The following is a 19,689-nucleotide window of genomic DNA, read 5'->3' on the forward strand; positions in this document are numbered from 1 at the left end:
AGTGTCATGTTTCTGAAGTGTAGCTAAGGTTGAGCTGACGATATATCGAAATGTCAAATACTGTTATTGATTTTATCAAGTGTCAAATTTAAAATATAAGTGTAAAAACGGAGCGTTTCGATTCTGCGGTATATAATGTGAATGATACTGGACAACCAATATGAAGATACTTTTACATAGCATTTATGGGCTTTATCTTACATATTGAAATGTCATTAAATGCTATTATTCACTGATCTTTAATATCTTGCGATTCGATAAGAAAAGCACTTTACCATATCCCTATTTTAGTCAATAACTGGTATAAAAAAAATGAAGCTCGCTCAAGCACGCGTAGGCGCGACTACTCAGAGTCGATCGTTTATTTATTTGAGTAGACGAATAAACATTTGTTAAAATATAGGATTTAGATTGATAATTTATGAAGATTCATAGGAGGACAACAAGCGATTTGAGTAGCAATGACGTCAATTTTTAATCAATAGTTGTTGAAATTTTCCCGTTTGTTTGATTTTTAAGTTCCAACGTTTAACGCTAGATGACGCTAAAATCAACGTTTTTTTTTATACTTCGTTATTTTATTACAAACTACATGATTATAGCGCTGTTTTCAACAGGTTTTGTTACTCGATATTATTGCACTAGAGTTCAGTAAATAATACATCATTTGTAGAATGTATTTGTTATTATAAATTAATTAGATTATTTATATTTTTTCTAGTTTCAACATTTCAAGATGCTTAAGCATTATCGTTATCGATATTGAAATACATGTAAGTATGTACATATATATGTACATACATATTAATTAACCATAATGCTATTGACAACTGTCATTGCATAACATTTACGGATAGGGATACTAATAACTTACAATTTGTCGTTGAAAGAAATGTTTCTTAACAATTAAACCACGAGATAAATATTTTATGTATTGGGATGACATTAATTATATAATTTTAATAATGACTGGAATATGTGATCTACATTTCCCTTGTTATATATTCACATAATCGTACCTAATTAATTATTAATTTACGATTAAAAAGTATTAGTAATTAAAAATTTAGTTTCAAATAAATAATACAGTATATTACCTTCCTAAAGTTGCATTACTTGGTTTTGTCAACAAAATTATAGAGAGTAGTGAATAAAATTCTGAGAATGTCTCATTTGCTAAGAATCAATCCCATTTTCTGTATTCTTCCTCCTCACTTATTCATTATTATTCCTATGGTATGCTGAGGATATTTATAAGGAGGTCCACAAAGCATGATTATAGAAGACTATACTTCAAACATACTTATTAAACACTTATTTTATTATACAGTTCCAATTTCCATATCACAGTAACATTTATTAATATTTTAACCACATAATTAATATATTTTCATCTATTTTATTAACATAATTTGAGACAATAAGAAACTTTGTCAATATAATGTACTATATAATTTAATTCACTTATTAGGAAGAAATAAATATTTATATATTCCATATTGGTATTTTTATTTTGTTTTTCTATTATGCATTTAGCACATATAATTCAGCCATTTCCTTTGTATCAGGTAATCAAGTAAGTTTGTGTGTCTTTTCACGTTAAGATTAAACTGCAAGACTGCACAAACTTATTTGGTTACCTAATATTTAGCAAAAATACCCTGTTCTCCACACAATTATTTCAGATATTTAATGGCCCCACTTGTTGCAATTTATTTTTCTCGAATAAAATGTAAAGAAAAATATTTTGCAAATCAGTCTTTTTCTAGCAAATATGCATGCAAAGATATATAGTAATTTATAAAGCACGAATTAGTATGTCATATAGTTAATGTTATTTAAATATGCTGTAACTATAGTGTAATGTATTTCTCATAAAATAGTACAGAATATAATACTATTATTGTTCGTTTGTAACAGTTACAGCAATATCTATACATAGAGCAGGATTATATTGATTGAGTGGTTCAAACATGTTATTTTATTTTACATAATATTACTATTCAGAACTTTATATTTGTCTTTGGATAAGATATTTTGGTAAATCTGCTTAACTCACAGCTAATATCATGTATGTACATCTCTATTACATACAGTTTCAAAAATGTAGAGAAATGCAGACACCTGGGAAACAGTTCACTGAGAAATATTCTTTTGTTGTTTGAGCAGTATTTACTTAACATTTAAATGAACAGTAGGTGTGTTTGTCTCTGATTTATAAACTAAACGAATAAGAAAAATTATTTAAAAAACATTAAGGAGTACTCATTTCACCCGGATACAAGACAAAATTTGTTGTATATTTTAAAACAACTGTAAAACAGAAACGTTGCTCGCCTGCACAATGTGGCTAGATTAGAAATGTTCGTTGATTTAATAAGTGGACCATGGCTACCCTATGTATTTTGATGGGACGTACTAGATTCCTGAAAGAAAACATAAATAATCAGTACAATTTTTAATTTACTTTTAGCAAGGACTAATTCTATAATTTGACATATGAAAATATGTAACTTGAACAAATGTTAACGCTCGTGTCGGTTTTACCTGACTACAAGGAGGCCGCTAAAACTGTGCTCTACCGTGAGGTTGAAAAATTCAAGCAGCGATAATGTTTTCATTAACATAATATATATTGCATTTAACTTAACTTACATATTACACAATTTTATTAACTGTAGAGGTTTATATTAAATATGAACGATGAACGACAGACACTCATTACCTACAAGTCCAAAATTTTCTTATATAATTATAGGAACTTAAATTTTTTTCTTTTGTTACCAAACCTCATGTTTTTCCATATTGCTATAATGTATACATAAAAATAAAGCGTCTTGTATTCAGGAGAATAGAATATGTAAAATTTTTATTTTTTGAGTTTAGTACTTCACGAAATAATATGAAAACTCCCCTACAATGAAATAACTGTAACTCTGAAACTGCAATACATATGGTCCCTTCATTAAATGTAGGATTTTACACCACGTTAAGCAAAATATGCTAATATCAGTTTATAGTGTTTAGCAACTTATAATATTCGTTTTTTTTTTTAAACTGAATTGCGTGAATAAAGTAAAAAGCATTAATATGAGGATCATTTTGGAATGATACACAGAAATTAATAGAAAGCTCGTGTGCTTGTAAAAATTATTATGTTATTCATGATGTAGGACCTATGTTTATCATTTTGAGTAACACTGAGTAACCAATTATGTTTTGAATTAAAGTTTATTTTATATCTGGTTAATATCATTCTATGCATTCTGTTGTAGGTGTTTACTGGCAGTGTTTACTCTACATCACCTTTTAAGCAGTTCAATAGAATTTTTAAATTGAAAAATGCAAGCAATCACTTTTTTATATTATCAATTTATTGACATATGTAGAATTATTTCGTAAAAACGAATATGAACATGTTGAATTTATAATAATGCTAGGAGTAGTAATAGTAATAAAAATATTGATAATTATGATACTAATAATAATAGTAGTAATAGTAGCTGTAATAATCATAATGTTATAACAGTAATATCTATAATAATAATACTTATAACAGGTAACAATGTAGTCCTATACTGTGCAACTTTTTATACAATTTATTATTCTAAGTAACTGCTTAAAAGTTGTTATAGAGTATAAGATAGTAAATAATTTTATCAATCACAGAATGGCAACTTCGACTTACTTCTCTTTTTACTTCTGATATGAACGTTTGGCACATAAATAGTACTCACATTTTTGTTCTCTTGAAAGTACTTATTTTCAGTTTTTCAATATGAAAATAAGGAATAAGAAAACATATTTTCATATTCTTTTGTATTATTCTATATCTTATTACCTAAGTACGAATTACACCAAGCCGAATTTGTCATTCTGTTGTAAATTAAAGTTGTCTGTAAATGATCCCAGATATGTGAAATAATAAGAATATACACCCATATGTAAAAAAAGTATGAGAGTGTGATGTGAAACTTAGTGATAGCTCATCACACAACCAATCCGAACAACATTCTCCATTCATTTTTTGCACAAAACGGAGAAACAGACACATATGTACATATTAAATGTTCTATACATACATATATATATATATATGTATATACATATATACAAAAATATTTTGTATATGTATGTATATATATGTATATAGAACTTTGAATGTCTCTCCTTTTTCACACATCTTACTTTATATTGACTCGCGTCTTAAGGGCGAGGACTCGAACGACGCTAAGAGTCGTCGGATGGGGATTGGTAAGTGGGATAAGGTGGGGTCAGTTGGTGTTTTGTTTGTTGGAGCGAAGGCGAGCCAAGCCTGAACGCTCACCCTCTTCTTCATCTGATGTACAAGGTGGTGCACCACTGACTGCACCACGTGAGGAAGTTGCTTGCATTAATTCTTGGTCAGGACCATTTCGGTTCTCGTATAACAAAATATTTAATGTCTCTTCATAGATTCTGGCCTCTGGAAACTCAACCTGTGTGCGATGAATTAAAGATTTACTTCCTCTCTTTAGAGTCAATTTGAGCAACACTTTGCATCACCATTTAAAATTACCTTTGTGTGTTTTTTGTCAGTTGTATATACAATGGAGTGGCAACAAACTTCTGCAACTTTACGGCCATGACCATAAAATGTCCAACAACAAATTTCACTGGAGCCAATCACATCTTTAATAAATAGCACTCTACCATTGAATCTAAGGGATATTTTGTCGAATAATTCTATGTTTTTTAACAGATTGTCATCTGACGTACTGCAAAGACAAGGCTTTTTATATTTATTTGTTCTTTGCTTCACTGCATATTGCAATTTCAATGAAACGGATAGTATCACCTTGTGTATGAATATTTATTATTGTGCCTATTAATGAGCAACTTCACTACTGGTTTCGTAGTGCTACTAATTAACACTAACACTTCTTTTTGAGAAGTGATCAGCGGAACTCTACAAATAGGTTCTGCTTCTCTCTCCTTCCTAAGAAGTGCTTGTTCACAAGATTCAATTAATTCACTGATACAATAAAATTTTGCCTCAGCAAGTAGCTCGGCCATTTCTCTTGTGCTTTCAGGTAATGGAATCGAACCATCTCTTAGAAAATTTAAAATTGTACCAAAGTGTTTACCACACCTATCTATTAGTATCCATCCTGTAAATAAAATTGATGCAACTTAAATACCAAACAGTGATTATAAAAACAAAATTATTTGATAGACTTTAAATACCACTTTAAGGAATTCTGTTCTTTTCTAAACGGCAACATAGTTTTTCAAGATAGTTAGGCGTAAGGTTGTCCAATAAAGTATTAAACGTCTTATTAATGTAGGAGTTGTGACAGAAAACTATAATGAACTATATAACACTGAAATTAAATAACTGTGAAACATCTCACCTTCAGAATCTGTGACAATTTCCATGCGACCACTAAACATAGCACGTAACATAGTGTCATGTTTCTGAACGAATCACAACGACGATATATCGAAACGTCAGATATCGATGACAACAAATGTTCAAACGAAAAAGTATACTGATTTTATTTAAATGTCAAATCGAAAATATAACAGAAACAGAATGAAGCGTTGCGACTCTCGAGCGACAACGCGTATGATAAACGATAACCAATACTAAGATACTTTATGTGGCATTTATTAGCCTCATTTTAAATGTTGGAATCTTACTAAGCGACACGATTCACTGGTCTTTTATGTCTTGCGCCTCAATAAAAAAAAAATACACCCTATCGTACCCCCATTTTGGCGAGTGACTAGCGTGACTAGCATGAAGAAACGAAGACTAGTTGGAAACATGCGCATGCGTGACTACCGAGTAGTCGATCGTTTGTTTATTTAAGAAAATGGCTGACTCCTTGGCAAAGTATGGGATTTACATTGATGATTTAAGTAAGATCCGTGTATTAGAACCGGAAGTGGCCAATCAAACGAACAAGCTCAAAGAAGAATGTCAGAATTTCGTTTCGAGTGAGTTTCATGGAAATCATTGTAATGATACAATTATCGCTATATTCGCTTCCCATTTTTATATGCACTACTTCATTAGAATAGTGTTTCTACGAGGCTCGTCACTTGCCTTACCTCGTCATCTCTTATCGGTTGTGGAGTCAATAATAATTGTCGAATATGCATCCGTGCAAAACAAATGCACGCACATGCTTTTCGATAGTAATTACTGCCATCTACATAGGTTGCCGCCTTTAAATGGAATTTTAACTACGTTTCAAATTGAATAGCTCATCCTATAGCGTTACAATTTGACATATTTTATATTACATTGTATTAGATTAAGATTCTAAATAAAAGTATCTGCATTATGTGGTAATTTTGTACATATCAATGTTAGTGTAGACACAAGAAATTATATTTTCAGTAATGCTTTAAAGATAACATATATGCGCTTTTAAATATAGTATTTGCAAACGTCTAAGGTGTGTAATACCTTCTTTTGTTTATTACAAAAGAAACATTCTTTATTTATAAGAAAAACTTATAATATTTCGTAAATTGTTCCATCAATTTTTTAAATATTTTCATTTTTCATTCGATAAAATATTAATTTTTTTCTGTTTAACAGACATTACTGAGTTTCAAACGAGTTCCGAGCAATTTATAGAAATAATAGAGCGTTTAGCAAACGAAGTGGAGAAGGAGAAAATGAAAACGATTGGAACCCGAAATTTACTTCGTTCAATGGCGAAAGAAAGAGATGCTCAAAAGCAACAGATTCAAGTTAATAAAAATCCAAATAACTGGATGTAAAATTGACGTTAATGTATTTTTTTAAATTTACTCTAATTTCATGCAAGAATAATACAATTTTATTTTAATATTAAATTCATATTTAATAGTTTCTGCAGTAACATCGATCTAGTTTTCAAGGTCTTGTTTAAAAAATATATTTTTTATAATAAAAATGATTTAGTAATGAAAATTAGGTACTAATCAACTTAAATTATTTTAATTTTCTATAAACATGAAATTAATAGATAAAAATTAGTTCGTCATTTTAAATTATCTAATACAGTTTAGAGAAATTATATGTTTATTAATTACAGGCACAAGTTATTGAAAAATCTATGGAATTGGAAAGGCTTCGTATACAGTACGATTCTTTAAAAAAAATAGAAATGGAACAGTTAGAAACTATCGAACAATTAACTGTGAATTAATAATTAAGTAAGTCTATGAAATAATTTTGTAATTTCTGACGCGCTGAGGAATACAAGTAAAATCACAAAAGATAATTAGAGTGACATATATTATGAAACAAGATATCTATACATAAAGTTATGACGAAGTTTGCAGTTAAGACGGTATCGGGGTTTAAACCCTTCTTAATAAGACGGCATCGAATGTACATACATATTGTGAAGGTTCTGAACCCCTGAATCAGAAAGGCACGTCAGTTAATTCTGAATGATACTAGGTACTGTTACTAGTATTCATATGCTACTGATCACCTTGACAATATTATTTTTCCCCCTTTCGTAAATGTTACGATTACTTTCTTTATATAATTATAAACGGTATTTCATTACAATTACTGTCTATTAACAGCCGCAATTACATGTGAGCATTGGTAGAAGATGAGTAACGATAAAAACTCTAAGCATTTTTAAAGATACCGCAGTTAATTTACGTTATTTACTGATCTAATAGCGATACTACTTTACGGAACAAAAAATTCGCATTATGTAAATACATAATTGTTGCGGTATCGTATGCTTATGTTACGATGAAATAGTGATACTATGAAATCATGTTCGTGACATAAAAAAGAAGCAGTATTTCTATATTTTACTAATTAAAAATGTTCCTTATTTATGTATCATCACCACGTAAAAAAAGAATCGACCTAGTCACATAAATGTGAAACTATGTAAGCACATAGCGTGGATATATCGATTTTTAGTGAAATAAAGTATGTTTCTTAAAAACAGATAAATAATTTAAATATTTTTTCCCATCCTCCCTTTTTACACATTTCTTATGTTAATTTAATCTACTTTGCAATACATATCCTATCGATTTTCAATGTTTTCTTAATCATTTGCATCTAAATAGTTTACAATCTAATCAATAACTTTATTAATTATCCTTGTTCTTCAACCGAATATCGTATTTATGTTGTTAGAAATTTACAAAACGTTTCTAATGTTGCGTAAAATTTGAAAAGATTTTTAAAGCAGATAGTACCCCCATGGTACAGTGTATAACCCTTTTAACAGTATTTTTAGTACAAGATCACAAATTAGTAACGTGTAATACGGTAACTGTCTTCATTACACGATACAGTTTACACGTTTTGAAATTACTCGCACACATCCATTCAACCACTATACCCAGGGATTCAAAAATAAACTTTATTTCGTAAAAGTAAGAAATGGTATCGTGTTGAATTACAAATATAAATCCTATAGCCTAAATTTATAAATATGTACAATTACATATCTACTATGGATGTTATCTAAAAACTCAAAGAGTATATTTCATAAATGTTGATGGAGCAAATGGGATGATGTAAAATTATAGTTTTTTTTTTAGTGCAAAATCAGAAATGTAGTTATGGAATAGTTATAAAAATGTAAAAAAAAATGTACTTTTGATCTAATCGTTATATCTTACATTATTTGTAAAATCTTACAAGGCTTCGACTTAATCAGCAATTTTAATCTGATGCTATTTATATTTGTCATCTCCTTATTATTACGTTGATAGTTCTTATAAAGAGAAACATCTATAATTTTTTAATTATACAGAATTATGTTCGACTGTCTTACTTATTTTGTACATGTTTTAAAAGTGTTAGACCGTACAGTACACTACCTATTAATTAAGAACTGATGCAATGAAGTAATTTCAAAAGTGAATCGCTTTTAATCTGAAGAAAAACGAAAAGTTCATTTATATTAAACAGAAAAATGCGTTTATGTTAAAAACTTATCATACCACTATATAAAATGCGAAGTATCATCCTCATGTGCTCCAACTTATCAGTCTGCCACCAATAGCCTGCACTAACATACTTCACATGTTATTCGAAGTAACTGTATTGATCGCCATCGTATAACCGTTCGAAATCCACAGTTCTATAGAATTACATAAATTTTACATAAATTCACATTCACTCATCTGTTTCCAGAGATCAGTTTGTAACATTTAACACAAATCTCATATAGCCGCTTCGGTTTTAGGACGTTTGCAGGGTGTCATGTTTTCCTGCGTGACACAGTCATTTTCGTCTGTGGATATTGATGGGGACAATGGTGCCCTCTTAGCAGTACACACTTCTACTGTAGTACTGTTTGTCACAGCATCAGCTGATGGTTTAAATCGAATGATTACAGCCGTCATATTATCGCATCCTGTACCATCCCCACAAGTGTCAGGTGCAAGGCAGTGGTCAAATAGCTGTAATGAATAGTGTATGTTTAGTATTAATTTATACTGGCTACAATTAAAGATAAAACAGAACCGATCGATAGAAGATAATTAAGTAGTTTGTACCTCTTCGCAAATTTTTGAAAGATTGTCGTAATTGTTTGTCAAACGAGCACGGATAAATTGTATGACATCTTGACTTGACATAAAGTTCCAAATACCGTCACAGGCAAGCACCATAAAGTCATCTTTTTCTGGTTCAATTGTGATATGCCTTACATCCGGAAGTGCAGAGATCATTTGTTCTTGTGGTGGTAAATCGACATTCTGTTTGTAGGCATGGTCCCCAAGTGCCCTTGATAAGTTAAGACCACCATTTACTCTACCATCAGCAGTTACTTTACCACCAGCTTTTACTATACGTTCCATTTCAGGTTCATCTTCAGGTTTGTGATCTAAACTAAGTTCTATTGCCTGGCCATCTCTGCATAAAACACAACGAGAGTCTCCAGCATTTGCTACATACAATTCATTGCCCTTTAGTATTGCAACTACTGCAGTGCATCCACTGTCATAACCAGGCTGTACAAATAAATTATTTACTTTACTTGATTTTCAAATTACGTTTACTTGAAGAGTTACTACTTTAATATAATGTTATTATTGTACACTATGTATTGAGCTATAAAACGATTTTAATAACAATTTGATAATACTTTTTAATGCTGCAATTTACAAATGAACCGTACCTCTTCTGTATCCATCATAAGACCCTCACTATCATCGTCGTCATCATCATCATCGTCATCATCAATAGTTCCATCTCCATCTTCGTCTTCTTCATCTTCCTCCTCATCACTCTCATCTTCGTCAACATCTTCTGTGTCATCTTCATCACTAAAACTGTGTAACGGAAATATAACATAAGATGTGTATTTATATAGGTTTACATGTAACGAGGAGTAGTATTTTTGTATCAGTGGTTTCTACCTTTCTGGGACTCCGTCAAATGTTTCATCGTTTTCATCATCATCGTCTTCCTCAGAATCTGCAGTGTCTTTTTTTAGAAGAGTATGGTACAAAGTTACAGGTTGAATTCTTCTTCTACCAGTGCTACTTATTCGTTCCTGCTGTCCTGCATCACCATTTTCCAAAGGTGTACATGAACTACTCGATACATTATCACCCCCACTCTTACTACTATCTGCATCTCCAATTCGTTTTGATTCTGCACCGTTTATTTCTACTTCATTCGCATTTGATTCCACAGATGTAATTTTACCAGGACTCGAAACCTTTTTGTTTACATCTTCAGAACTGTCAGGCATATCCACATTTTTTGCCAATTCCATGTCTGCTGTTGATCCAACTGGTGGTGATGCATGAACATTTCCATTACTAGTTGTTGAATCAAGAACTTGTTCAGCTTCATTGTTTGCGGCACATTCTGATTCTTTTCTTTCCATCGTGCTAGACAATGTGGACCCACATGGTTGGCTAGAACTACTGACATCAGTTTCATTTGTGTTCCATGAAGATGAAGATGATGAGCATCCTGCACCGGATGACGAAGAAGTAGCTTTTTCTCTACCTTTGCGACCACGTAAGTAAGGACTAGCCGAACATGCCAGTTTATTGCATTTTTCATTCTTGAGATTTTTTACATTAGGATTTGATTCTGACTGATACTTTGCCATTACTTCTTCCAATGGCATTGTTGCCTCCATACATAGATTATTAACATTTTCTTCTTCATCTATGTATAATGTATGAAGACAACTTGATTAAATATATTTTTGTATAAAGAAGGTGGAACAAACTAATAATTACAAACTATACTATGTGATGGTATAATGTATATAAGACTGTTTATAGGAATTCATAAGAAAATATATTTGTAGTACAAAAAGAAACGCACCAGATTCATTTAAGTTTTCTTTCTTTTTATCCGATGTGGATGTTCCTGCAAGTTCTTTAAGAATGCTAACTACTTCAGCTTTTTCAAGTGTAGCATCGAAACCCAAGAAAGCATCGATTAGAGCTTGCCTAATATCTCCATTTTTGTATGCCTCTGTTTGTTTAATAAATTCTGGCAGATTACTTGCACAGTATGTTGCCACTTCATGTCCACCGTGGCCATCATACACGGCAAACAAGGAAACATTTTCATCAAAATCTATGCAACAATTGTGTGCATCCTATAAACAAATAATTATATTCTGATTGTACGATAAAATTCAAGTAAATTCCATATTGTTTTAATTTCAATACTTTACGTCCAACATTTTATATGCACTTTGTTTAATTGAAACTTATTGTTTCTGATTTTCTAAACATTCAGAAATTATTCAAATAGATTTTATAAATAAGGTTATTTTTTGGTTAATTGCCATACATGAACATTTTGAATATTCACAAACAAATGTATTTTTACCAAACAAGATACTGTAAACAACAAACCTCTTCAAATTTCGTGGCTAAAACCACGTATGTAATTAAAACTTTATAGACCAATATTAACGTTTATCTCTCTTTTTCATATAAGATATGACTAATACAAAAGTCTAGTTCAGTTAATTAAATAGTCTACCGTGGGTTTACTAATCGTGACAGCTGCATTTTTTCCCCTATTTCGATGGTGTACGACGTACGATAAAAAAACAACATTATAAAATTTACATAAAATATAGCACGAAGTAGAGTCATTTGCATACAACATGAAAATTCGTACGGACTATGGAGACTTGTGTGTTGAAAATGAAGTTTGAAACGTCGAAACAAACGTAGTTAATTTTGCAACAATGCCGTTTATGGTTTTGTTCACACGCGAATCGTTGAAACATTCCCGTTACATTCAACATAGGATTTTCCGTGTCGCCAAATCGAATAGACTGAATTTCGCGCTCCGGGACATAGATAGGTAGATTACGTTTGCGATGGATCAGGATGGATGTCGTAATACCCTGGCGAAACGGTGAACCGGCAAACCGTTCTCTGACCGAAACGAAACTGGGTAACGGTGCACTGGCCGCTCGAGGGTTTTAGCTTACCTCTTGACTAATTCGCCAGCCTTGCATGGAACTCGCGCCGAATGCGACATTCTTGCCTACTTGGTCGCTCGACACTTTCTTTGTAATCGGCTCCGACAAGTATGCACCCATTTTCGTTTAAACCGGCGATCTTTGTCTCGATTTCTTGACGTCCGCGTAATATCACAATATCTCGATGAAAATTACTATTCGCAAGCGCGGCGCACAGTCGTTAACTAGCCTCCATGACCGGTTTGGGTTTCTGTTTTCACTGCGCAACTGGCTCCACCTAGGCCGCCACTTTTCATACATGCGCAATGCGTTTTCGCGCCAAACATTCGACGATTTTTCGTTGCTGTAAAACGGCGTTCTCCGCGTTTCGTAGTAAAACCGTTCCTTTTTAAACGCAATCGCTTCCACGGTTATTTTGCTTCATTGTCTCGATAGCGTCAACATAGAAATAGGTTCACACGGTTCTTCTTAATAATGAAGTATCTAATTGTTGCGCATGTTGTTCTATGGTAGAAACATTTCAAACATCTTGAAAAATTCAATAACGGTTACCATTAACTGACACGACGACAAAGGGGTTAACATAACCAGGATGTGAACAAATTTTGCGAGATTATCAGAAGATTGTGAACACTTATCATATCTAGGTTCGTAAATTTAGTGCAGAAACATTTAATATTGTTATTAATTTTCTTTTCTATTTTTAATCTCATTTTAAGGTACACTGACGTGCAAACTCGATTTCCGCTAGGGGAAAAAGTGGCGTAAGAGAAGGGCCTCCTACCATTTGGTAAATTTGTTTCAAATACTAAAATAAATGTTAAATCGAATGTTAATTTGGCATAAATTGCAATAATTCCCGATACCTACGCCGCTTTTTCCCCTAGAGGAAGCCAAGTTTGCTCGCTGGTGTACATACAGTAAGTGACGAAAATATGCAAACGACTGTATCCTATACCTCCATATCAGTTTTGTATAATTACCATAGACATTGTCTCATTTGTTTCTAAAATTTCTGTATGGTTAATCTATTGTTCAAATACATTCGTTGTTCATTGTGTTATCCAATAGTAAAATAATACGTAGACAATTATTAATTGCTGGTGAGATATTTACAAAGCATTTCGTTAATTACAAGGCAATGCTATATATTATACATATGTATACTAAATGCGATAAAATTACTTATTTTGCACTACACACACAAATTTTATGCTTAAACTTTTCTTTAATATTATATTTGATATTTTCTATATTATATTTAATGATTCTTTTTCATGTTGGGTTTTTATTTTTTTAAATTATTAATTTCAGGAGTTAAATTATTGTGTTATTTGGCATACATTTAATTTGTTGCAGATTGATCTGTTGGTTGTAAATAAGTCGGAGGGGAGTCAAAATGGCGTGCACCCAGAATCTTATATGTACATACTTGCGCTCAGTTTATGTAGGAGTAGATAAGAAGTTATGGTGGGGAGTCCATTGGAGATTGGCAGCCGGTAAGTACGAATTTTTCGCATGGTTTGAATCTTTTTCGATTACGAATGTTTCAGACACTTTTGAGTTTCTAGAAAGTTTATCACAAATTAGATTGATTAGGCAATATGACAGCACGCGACACACAATTTTTTTTATTATATAATTTGTAAATTCAATTTTTTAATAGAATTTTTTATTACTTATAAATTTTTATACGAATAATAAGTAATTGGAGGCATCATTTTTTATTACAATATATGTACTTTGTTCTTGAGGTTAGAAAATTTTGTAGTATTTCAAGATATATAGGGTGAGTCAAGAGGAACTATTAGCTAAAATAACTTATTACGTATATGTATAATACATGACAAGCAAATTGTACTAAATCATTTACAAGTTGAACAAATTTTAAAGTCGTTTTTTTCGAAAACGCAGCCCCGGATGAGAAAATGTTATACCAAAATATTTTCTTCTTTTTTAACGTAAAATCACCCCGTGCCCGGTTATACTACAATTTCCGGCCCACCCTGTACAGTAATTTTTACGACAAATGAGTTTTAATTGGGTTTGATAAATGTATAAAACATTGCCAAATTTATTGTCAACGTTGAATTATAATAATTATTGTGCATCAATTGATACAATCATTTATTTTTTTACCCTTAAGTTGCGTTACAAACTAAAGCAGTAGTAAAATTTTTCACTAGAATTTTGTAATCTTTTATTATTTATGAAACACATTATTAACACACTGTATACAGTGTTTATATATAAACACTTTCATGGTCCCTTAACATTGTTAGAAATCGGTTGTATCGTTCGAATTACAACATAAACCATCGCATGCAATAATGTTTTCATTAGCAGAAAACTTTCTTAGCACAATTGACCGTGTTCTACGAGACAATACAGTGTTTATAATCGAAAATCGATTAAAAAGGTGTTCCACATCTATATGAACATGACCATTTAAAACTTCGTATTTTTTCTATTCTAATCTTCACGTACAAACGAAAATCATTTCAAGCGATGTATACACAAAAGAACAATATACAGTAAAACCTGTTTTTATGCGGTAGATAGGGACCGCATAAAAGAAACCGCACAAAAAAATATTCGGAAATTTCATAAATACTACATATAATAAACAACTTTGTACGACATACTACAGAAATTTTTTTTTATGCGGCGGAGAGGGACCGCATAAAAAAAGTCGCACTTAGAAAATACGTCAATTATTTACGAAATACATGAGAAAGTGCTTCCAAACAAAATAAATAATTAAATTACACATTATAAAAGCATTTAATTTTTCATTGTATACATGGAGAAGTTTTCAAAATGCACATTACATAATTCACTGCTAGTCGTCGTAATCCTTAACGCGCATCTTCTTGTGATGAATTGGTTCACCATCTGCTAGTCTATTTAATATTAGATTTTTTGTTTCTAATGGAATTGTCTTTCTTTTCTCTTTTTTTTGGCTACAATTATTCATTTTAAGGGAGTACATATGTTTAAAAATAAAATGAAAATCATAAAAACTATATACAAATAGGAACAAAAGTAATTAATTTATTTACCTTTAATCTCACTATAAAATGAATCCTTAATCACGTGAGTCGTGGATAAAACTCGGAATACGAAGCGTATGCTGCTAGCGCGTCGAGCGAAAATAATTGAATGTACATTGTCGGGAAACTGTTTAAACCAAATGAACAGAGCGTCTTGAAGTGTATATTTATATGTACACTGATAGAAAACATTACAGTAATGCCAACGCCGTTGAAATTCATATACCGCATAAAAAAAAATCGCACAAAAAAAATCGCACAAAAATAAAATCGCACAAAACAAATCGCATAAAAATAAAATCGCATAAAAAAGGACCGCACAAAAACAGGTTTTACTGTACTTTATTCTCGTAATGTCACCATTACAATGTAAATTATTAGATCCTATTACAAGTATTATTAGATTATATTAAGAGTAGTTAGGTCAGTTGAAAAATAAAATTATGAAAATATGATTTACACAATGTAGCAGTTTATCCACGTTAATACGGAACAATTGTTTTTATCTATTGTACTTCTGAGATACATACTTATGCATTGTATATTATTCGAAGCAGTGATTGTGTCTAAGTACGTTTCAACTATTATGAATGCAAATGATAATAGCTCGCATTCACCGCTATTGCATGCGATCCAGAATAACCTCGTTCTTGGATACCCGGATACCTGCTTCGAATGCATTTTCTTTTAGTAAATCTGTCACGCTCTTCGCGTTTCGTATACTCCGCACTTCCAACTTTCGGGTTCCACTCTTTTTCCCATATAAGATATTAAAAGCGTAGCTTGCTCTTTAATCCCTCGCAAAGGAGAGATAAAATTGAAAACAAAAAATATACATACCAAGGAACAAATGTTCGATAAATACAATTTGCTTCAATTATCGTTATAAATGTGGTCAATTATGGTAAAGACAAGTTTTGGTTGGAATAACAATTTTTTAATGTAAAATTTTTCGGGAAATGGTTTTCCAGAATTTCTTTGTTAATCGTACACTTGAGTACCATTCATCGTCAGCTTCAAATGTTTGTCTATTACTAATCGTTTTTACTTGCGCGAATATTGACGCTACTATGGTGTAATATTATTTGTTTTCTATACGAATAGATGTGTGTTCTGATAGGATAAAGCAAGATCGATTGCAGTATCATCACGGTTTTTTGCAAGTAGAAACAGCGAATAATAGAGACAATTTTTTTATTTGGTTTGAATGAAAATTAAGCTTTAGTGTACAGTTCTAATTTATTTTTTTAATATAGTATTACATGTTTCTTAGATGTACCTGCAGTAATGAACTATCTTTCAGTAAAACTAAAAAAGGATACAAGGTAGCAGGAAAAATTGTTTAGCATTTTCCTCGAAAGATTCGAGAGAGGGAAACACAAAACTTTAGAGTGAGACACTGTGTAAATTTGTCAATATTCCTGCAGCACTTGTTTATCTAAATATTCTTTATTCTACGTTCTTTTTTAACAATGTCGTATTTCCTAAAAGCGACAGGAAGCCAAAGAATTGATTGGAACAATTCCATTTCCGTTCAACCTGTTAACTGATGCAGATGAGTTAACTCTTCATTTTTATGAAACTTTACCTTTCAGTAGACATCACAAATACTTTATTCTTTAGGGACGAAACATTCACATTCATTAAATTCCTTTTAAAGTTTTCACCACGAGTTTGACACGTCATTAATCTTTTGAGACGGATTGTTTTTTTAACGGTGAATTCTATAATACAATAATACGGGCTATAATACATTCAAATATGGAGAAAAAAAAATTGGTCAAGCATAGTTTTGAAAATGGATGTATTTTATTACTATTACTCCTTTACAATGGGATAATATATACATATGTCCAAATAGGTCTTACAAGGGAAGGCACGGAAGTGTCCCCCTCCGATTTTGATGAAACTTCGTATGTCTGTTAAGCAGTCAAAAATAAATAACTAAAACGATGTCGAATGTCGATTGTCAACTTGAGAAACTAGTACATTCAAATGAATGAAAATAGTTTTGTATAGTTAATATTAAGAATCGATACAAAATATCGATAGTTCAATTCAAAGGTATCGATATTCCGTAACAGTGATTCCTCGATGAATGCGACACGAGCAACGACGTTATTCCCATCACTGGGGGAGTCCCCGTGTGGAACCAATCATAACAAAGTAAACAGAAGCTAAGCAAAGGTTCGGCTTAGGGCAAAAAACAAATTTACGAGGGGCTGAAAACCTTTCCGCCTTGCCACGAGTGCGCTAAAGTGGACCTGAGTATGTCGCACTCATCGAGATAATACCGTATATCGATACTGTATCGCCCATCACTAGTGCTGACTCCCTGAACGATTTGATTAACGATTTCAGCTAAATCTAAAGGAAACGAGATTGATGGATCAGCTAAAATAGGGGGTGGGGGGATGAGGAGGAGGGGGGAGTGGATGATTGCATGATTATATGGGGGTGGGTGCACCGAAAGCTCTGTCTACTTTAATGACACGCGATGTGTTAGCAGCATACGGGATACTGTGCGATCCGGGGAATGGTGCACCGGTTGTCGAGGTCGGGGTGGTCGGTGAGGATGAGTTTGTGTGTTGCGTGGTGATGGTCGCCGTTTATCGATTCGCGCCGCGCCGCCGCGCCGTGAGGAATGAAGTCGCGGGGCATAGCTGCCTAGCTCTGTGTGGCCGTGCCGTATCGCAACCCACTGCGACCCCTGCGACCCCTGCGCAACCCCGACGTAAACGCAGCTACGCAATTTTCTGTGACAGGAGAACCGAAAGTGGAAACGCTGTACGGCCACGCAACTTTGAGTCACGTGATCCCCACGGGGCACCGGTGCCCGCCGATACCTGGTACTGTCTATCAATCGAAATTGTGTATCGTGATTTTTTTTTTCCCTTTCTTAACCCTCTATAACCCAATTTTTGTTTCGTGTCTGAACGAAAAATTATACAACGCAACCAATGTTTAATTTCGGATATATACTAAGAATTAATATACGATTTTTAAAATTTATATTCTTTAATTTTATTTCAATTAATTTATATCAAGCTTCTTGATTGTTAATGAATGGCACGACAATAAGATGCTACGCCTCCTGCTGGCGAAAGAATGAAATGAAACTTTAAACAGTCCAATATCCCCTTAGGCATTCACTCCCATATATGGGTACTTATTTTCAATCGTTCAGAAAGAAAAATAAATACTAAAATTCACGTACCTAACTGATTTTTATGACTATTTATAAAATTAAAATTCCGTGCGGTAAGGGGATATATGAGTGTGTGACTTCAAAGTTACATGACGTTATACAAGGTTAACCCTCGTTTCCTGTACGGTTCACTTTGATCAATTAGGTTCATTAATAGATAATTTGCTAGTCTCTTTTAAAATTATGCGGCAATGCAGTTGAAATGTAAAATATCTTTTTGATCTTTAACTTGCTAGGAATGGTTGTAGAATGTTGAAAAATAGACGTGAATATTATTTAGACGGTATACGAGGTGTGACAATAAAGTTTCGAGAATATTTTTTTTATATTTATTTTAGCGACTACAAGAGAATAGTTTTGTTTTCTTTAAAACGTGAAGAATGCAAACAGTTTCGTCCTCCCGGCGTGTAGTCTAATCTTCCCCTTCTAGGTGTATGGAAAAGGTAAACATTGTCAATAGTTATTGTCCAAGTTTGTTCGCGTGAAGACGTGTTTGAATTCCGTGTTACCTGAAAAGTATATAGAACGCAATTTATGAACTGTGACAGTAAAGTTTCGAGAATAATTCATAATCGAAGGAAACAGAAAGTATTGTCTGTTGGATACATTTTTACACTCCTTCTTTTTTACTGAACTTTGGTTTTTACAAAACACTGTTAATTAAAATAATGCATTGAGGTGTTATAATACTTTTAATTTTTCCTTCACGATATGTGCAATATCATAACGTGTAAAAAATGACTACACATTTGTAATATAATTATCATCAGTATCACTTATCTTAAATAAAGATCTGTTTAAAATAAAATGATAAAAAAGAAATAAAGTTTTTATATACAATAATGAGACTTTAAATAAAGATAAAACTTTTGTTCTTTATTTATTAACGATGCATTTCCACGATTTTTATTAATATTAAAATTATTTGTCAGAAAGAATTGAGCCATGCTGTTTTGAAATAATCATCATATTTTTTCTGTATGTCACG

The 19,689-nt window shown here is 32.1% G+C and overlaps 3 protein-coding genes across 3 annotated transcripts; 1 reads left to right on the forward strand and 2 right to left on the reverse strand.

Moving 5' to 3' along the window:
• Window positions 1-4,216: 4,216 nt before the first annotated feature.
• On the reverse strand, window positions 4,217-5,454 carry LOC107185428 (BTB/POZ domain-containing adapter for CUL3-mediated RhoA degradation protein 3-like). Its single transcript, XM_015573100.1, has 4 exons — window positions 5,394-5,454; window positions 4,838-5,150; window positions 4,559-4,757; window positions 4,217-4,478 (listed from the first exon to the last, which is right to left on the reverse strand). Exons 1-4 carry the CDS (start codon window positions 5,443-5,445, stop codon window positions 4,275-4,277), a joined length of 768 nt encoding a protein of 255 aa, XP_015428586.1. The 5' UTR covers window positions 5,446-5,454; the 3' UTR covers window positions 4,217-4,274.
• A 404-nt stretch (window positions 5,455-5,858) lies between these two features.
• Window positions 5,859-7,187, forward strand: LOC107185443 (intraflagellar transport protein 20 homolog). Its single transcript, XM_015573117.1, has 3 exons — window positions 5,859-5,982; window positions 6,593-6,747; window positions 7,074-7,187. Exons 1-3 carry the CDS (start codon window positions 5,859-5,861, stop codon window positions 7,185-7,187), a joined length of 393 nt encoding a protein of 130 aa, XP_015428603.1.
• A 2,002-nt stretch (window positions 7,188-9,189) lies between these two features.
• On the reverse strand, window positions 9,190-12,668 carry LOC107185411 (probable protein phosphatase CG10417). Its single transcript, XM_015573080.1, has 6 exons — window positions 12,450-12,668; window positions 11,318-11,597; window positions 10,390-11,155; window positions 10,149-10,302; window positions 9,526-9,981; window positions 9,190-9,429 (listed from the first exon to the last, which is right to left on the reverse strand). The coding sequence occupies exons 1-6, from the start codon at window positions 12,558-12,560 to the stop codon at window positions 9,190-9,192; spliced, it is 2,007 nt and encodes a 668-aa protein (XP_015428566.1). The 5' UTR covers window positions 12,561-12,668.
• Window positions 12,669-19,689: the final 7,021 nt, after the last annotated feature.

Source organism: Dufourea novaeangliae, unplaced genomic scaffold, assembly GCF_001272555.1.
Source record: "Dufourea novaeangliae isolate 0120121106 unplaced genomic scaffold, ASM127255v1 scaffold57, whole genome shotgun sequence".
NCBI lineage: Eukaryota > Metazoa > Arthropoda > Insecta > Hymenoptera > Halictidae > Dufourea > Dufourea novaeangliae.

What these genes read in the sequence shown, in the direction of transcription:
- LOC107185443 (XM_015573117.1), top strand. Translation starts at nt 5,859, where the DNA reads ATGGCTGACTCCTTGGCAAAGTATGGGATTTACATTGATGATTTAAGT. An exon ending in ATGTCAGAATTTCGTTTCGA is followed by an intron (nt 5,983 to 6,592) that starts GTGAGTTTCATG and finishes TCTGTTTAACAG; the next exon opens with ACATTACTGAGTTTCAAACG. An exon ending in CTCAAAAGCAACAGATTCAA is followed by an intron (nt 6,748 to 7,073) that starts GTTAATAAAAAT and finishes TATTAATTACAG; the next exon opens with GCACAAGTTATTGAAAAATC.
- LOC107185411 (XM_015573080.1), bottom strand. Translation starts at nt 12,560, where the DNA reads ATGGGTGCATACTTGTCGGAGCCGATTACAAAGAAAGTGTCGAGCGAC. An exon ending in TTTGACGGAGTCCCAGAAAG is followed by an intron (nt 10,303 to 10,389) that starts GTAGAAACCACT and finishes TCCGTTACACAG; the next exon opens with TTTTAGTGATGAAGATGACA. An exon ending in TTATGATGGATACAGAAGAG is followed by an intron (nt 9,982 to 10,148) that starts GTACGGTTCATT and finishes TTATTTGTACAG; the next exon opens with CCTGGTTATGACAGTGGATG.
- LOC107185428 (XM_015573100.1), bottom strand. Translation starts at nt 5,445, where the DNA reads ATGTTACGTGCTATGTTTAGTGGTCGCATGGAAATTGTCACAGATTCT. An exon ending in AATAAATATTCATACACAAG is followed by an intron (nt 4,758 to 4,837) that starts GTGATACTATCC and finishes TTGTCTTTGCAG; the next exon opens with TACGTCAGATGACAATCTGT. An exon ending in CTGACAAAAAACACACAAAG is followed by an intron (nt 4,479 to 4,558) that starts GTAATTTTAAAT and finishes CATCGCACACAG; the next exon opens with GTTGAGTTTCCAGAGGCCAG.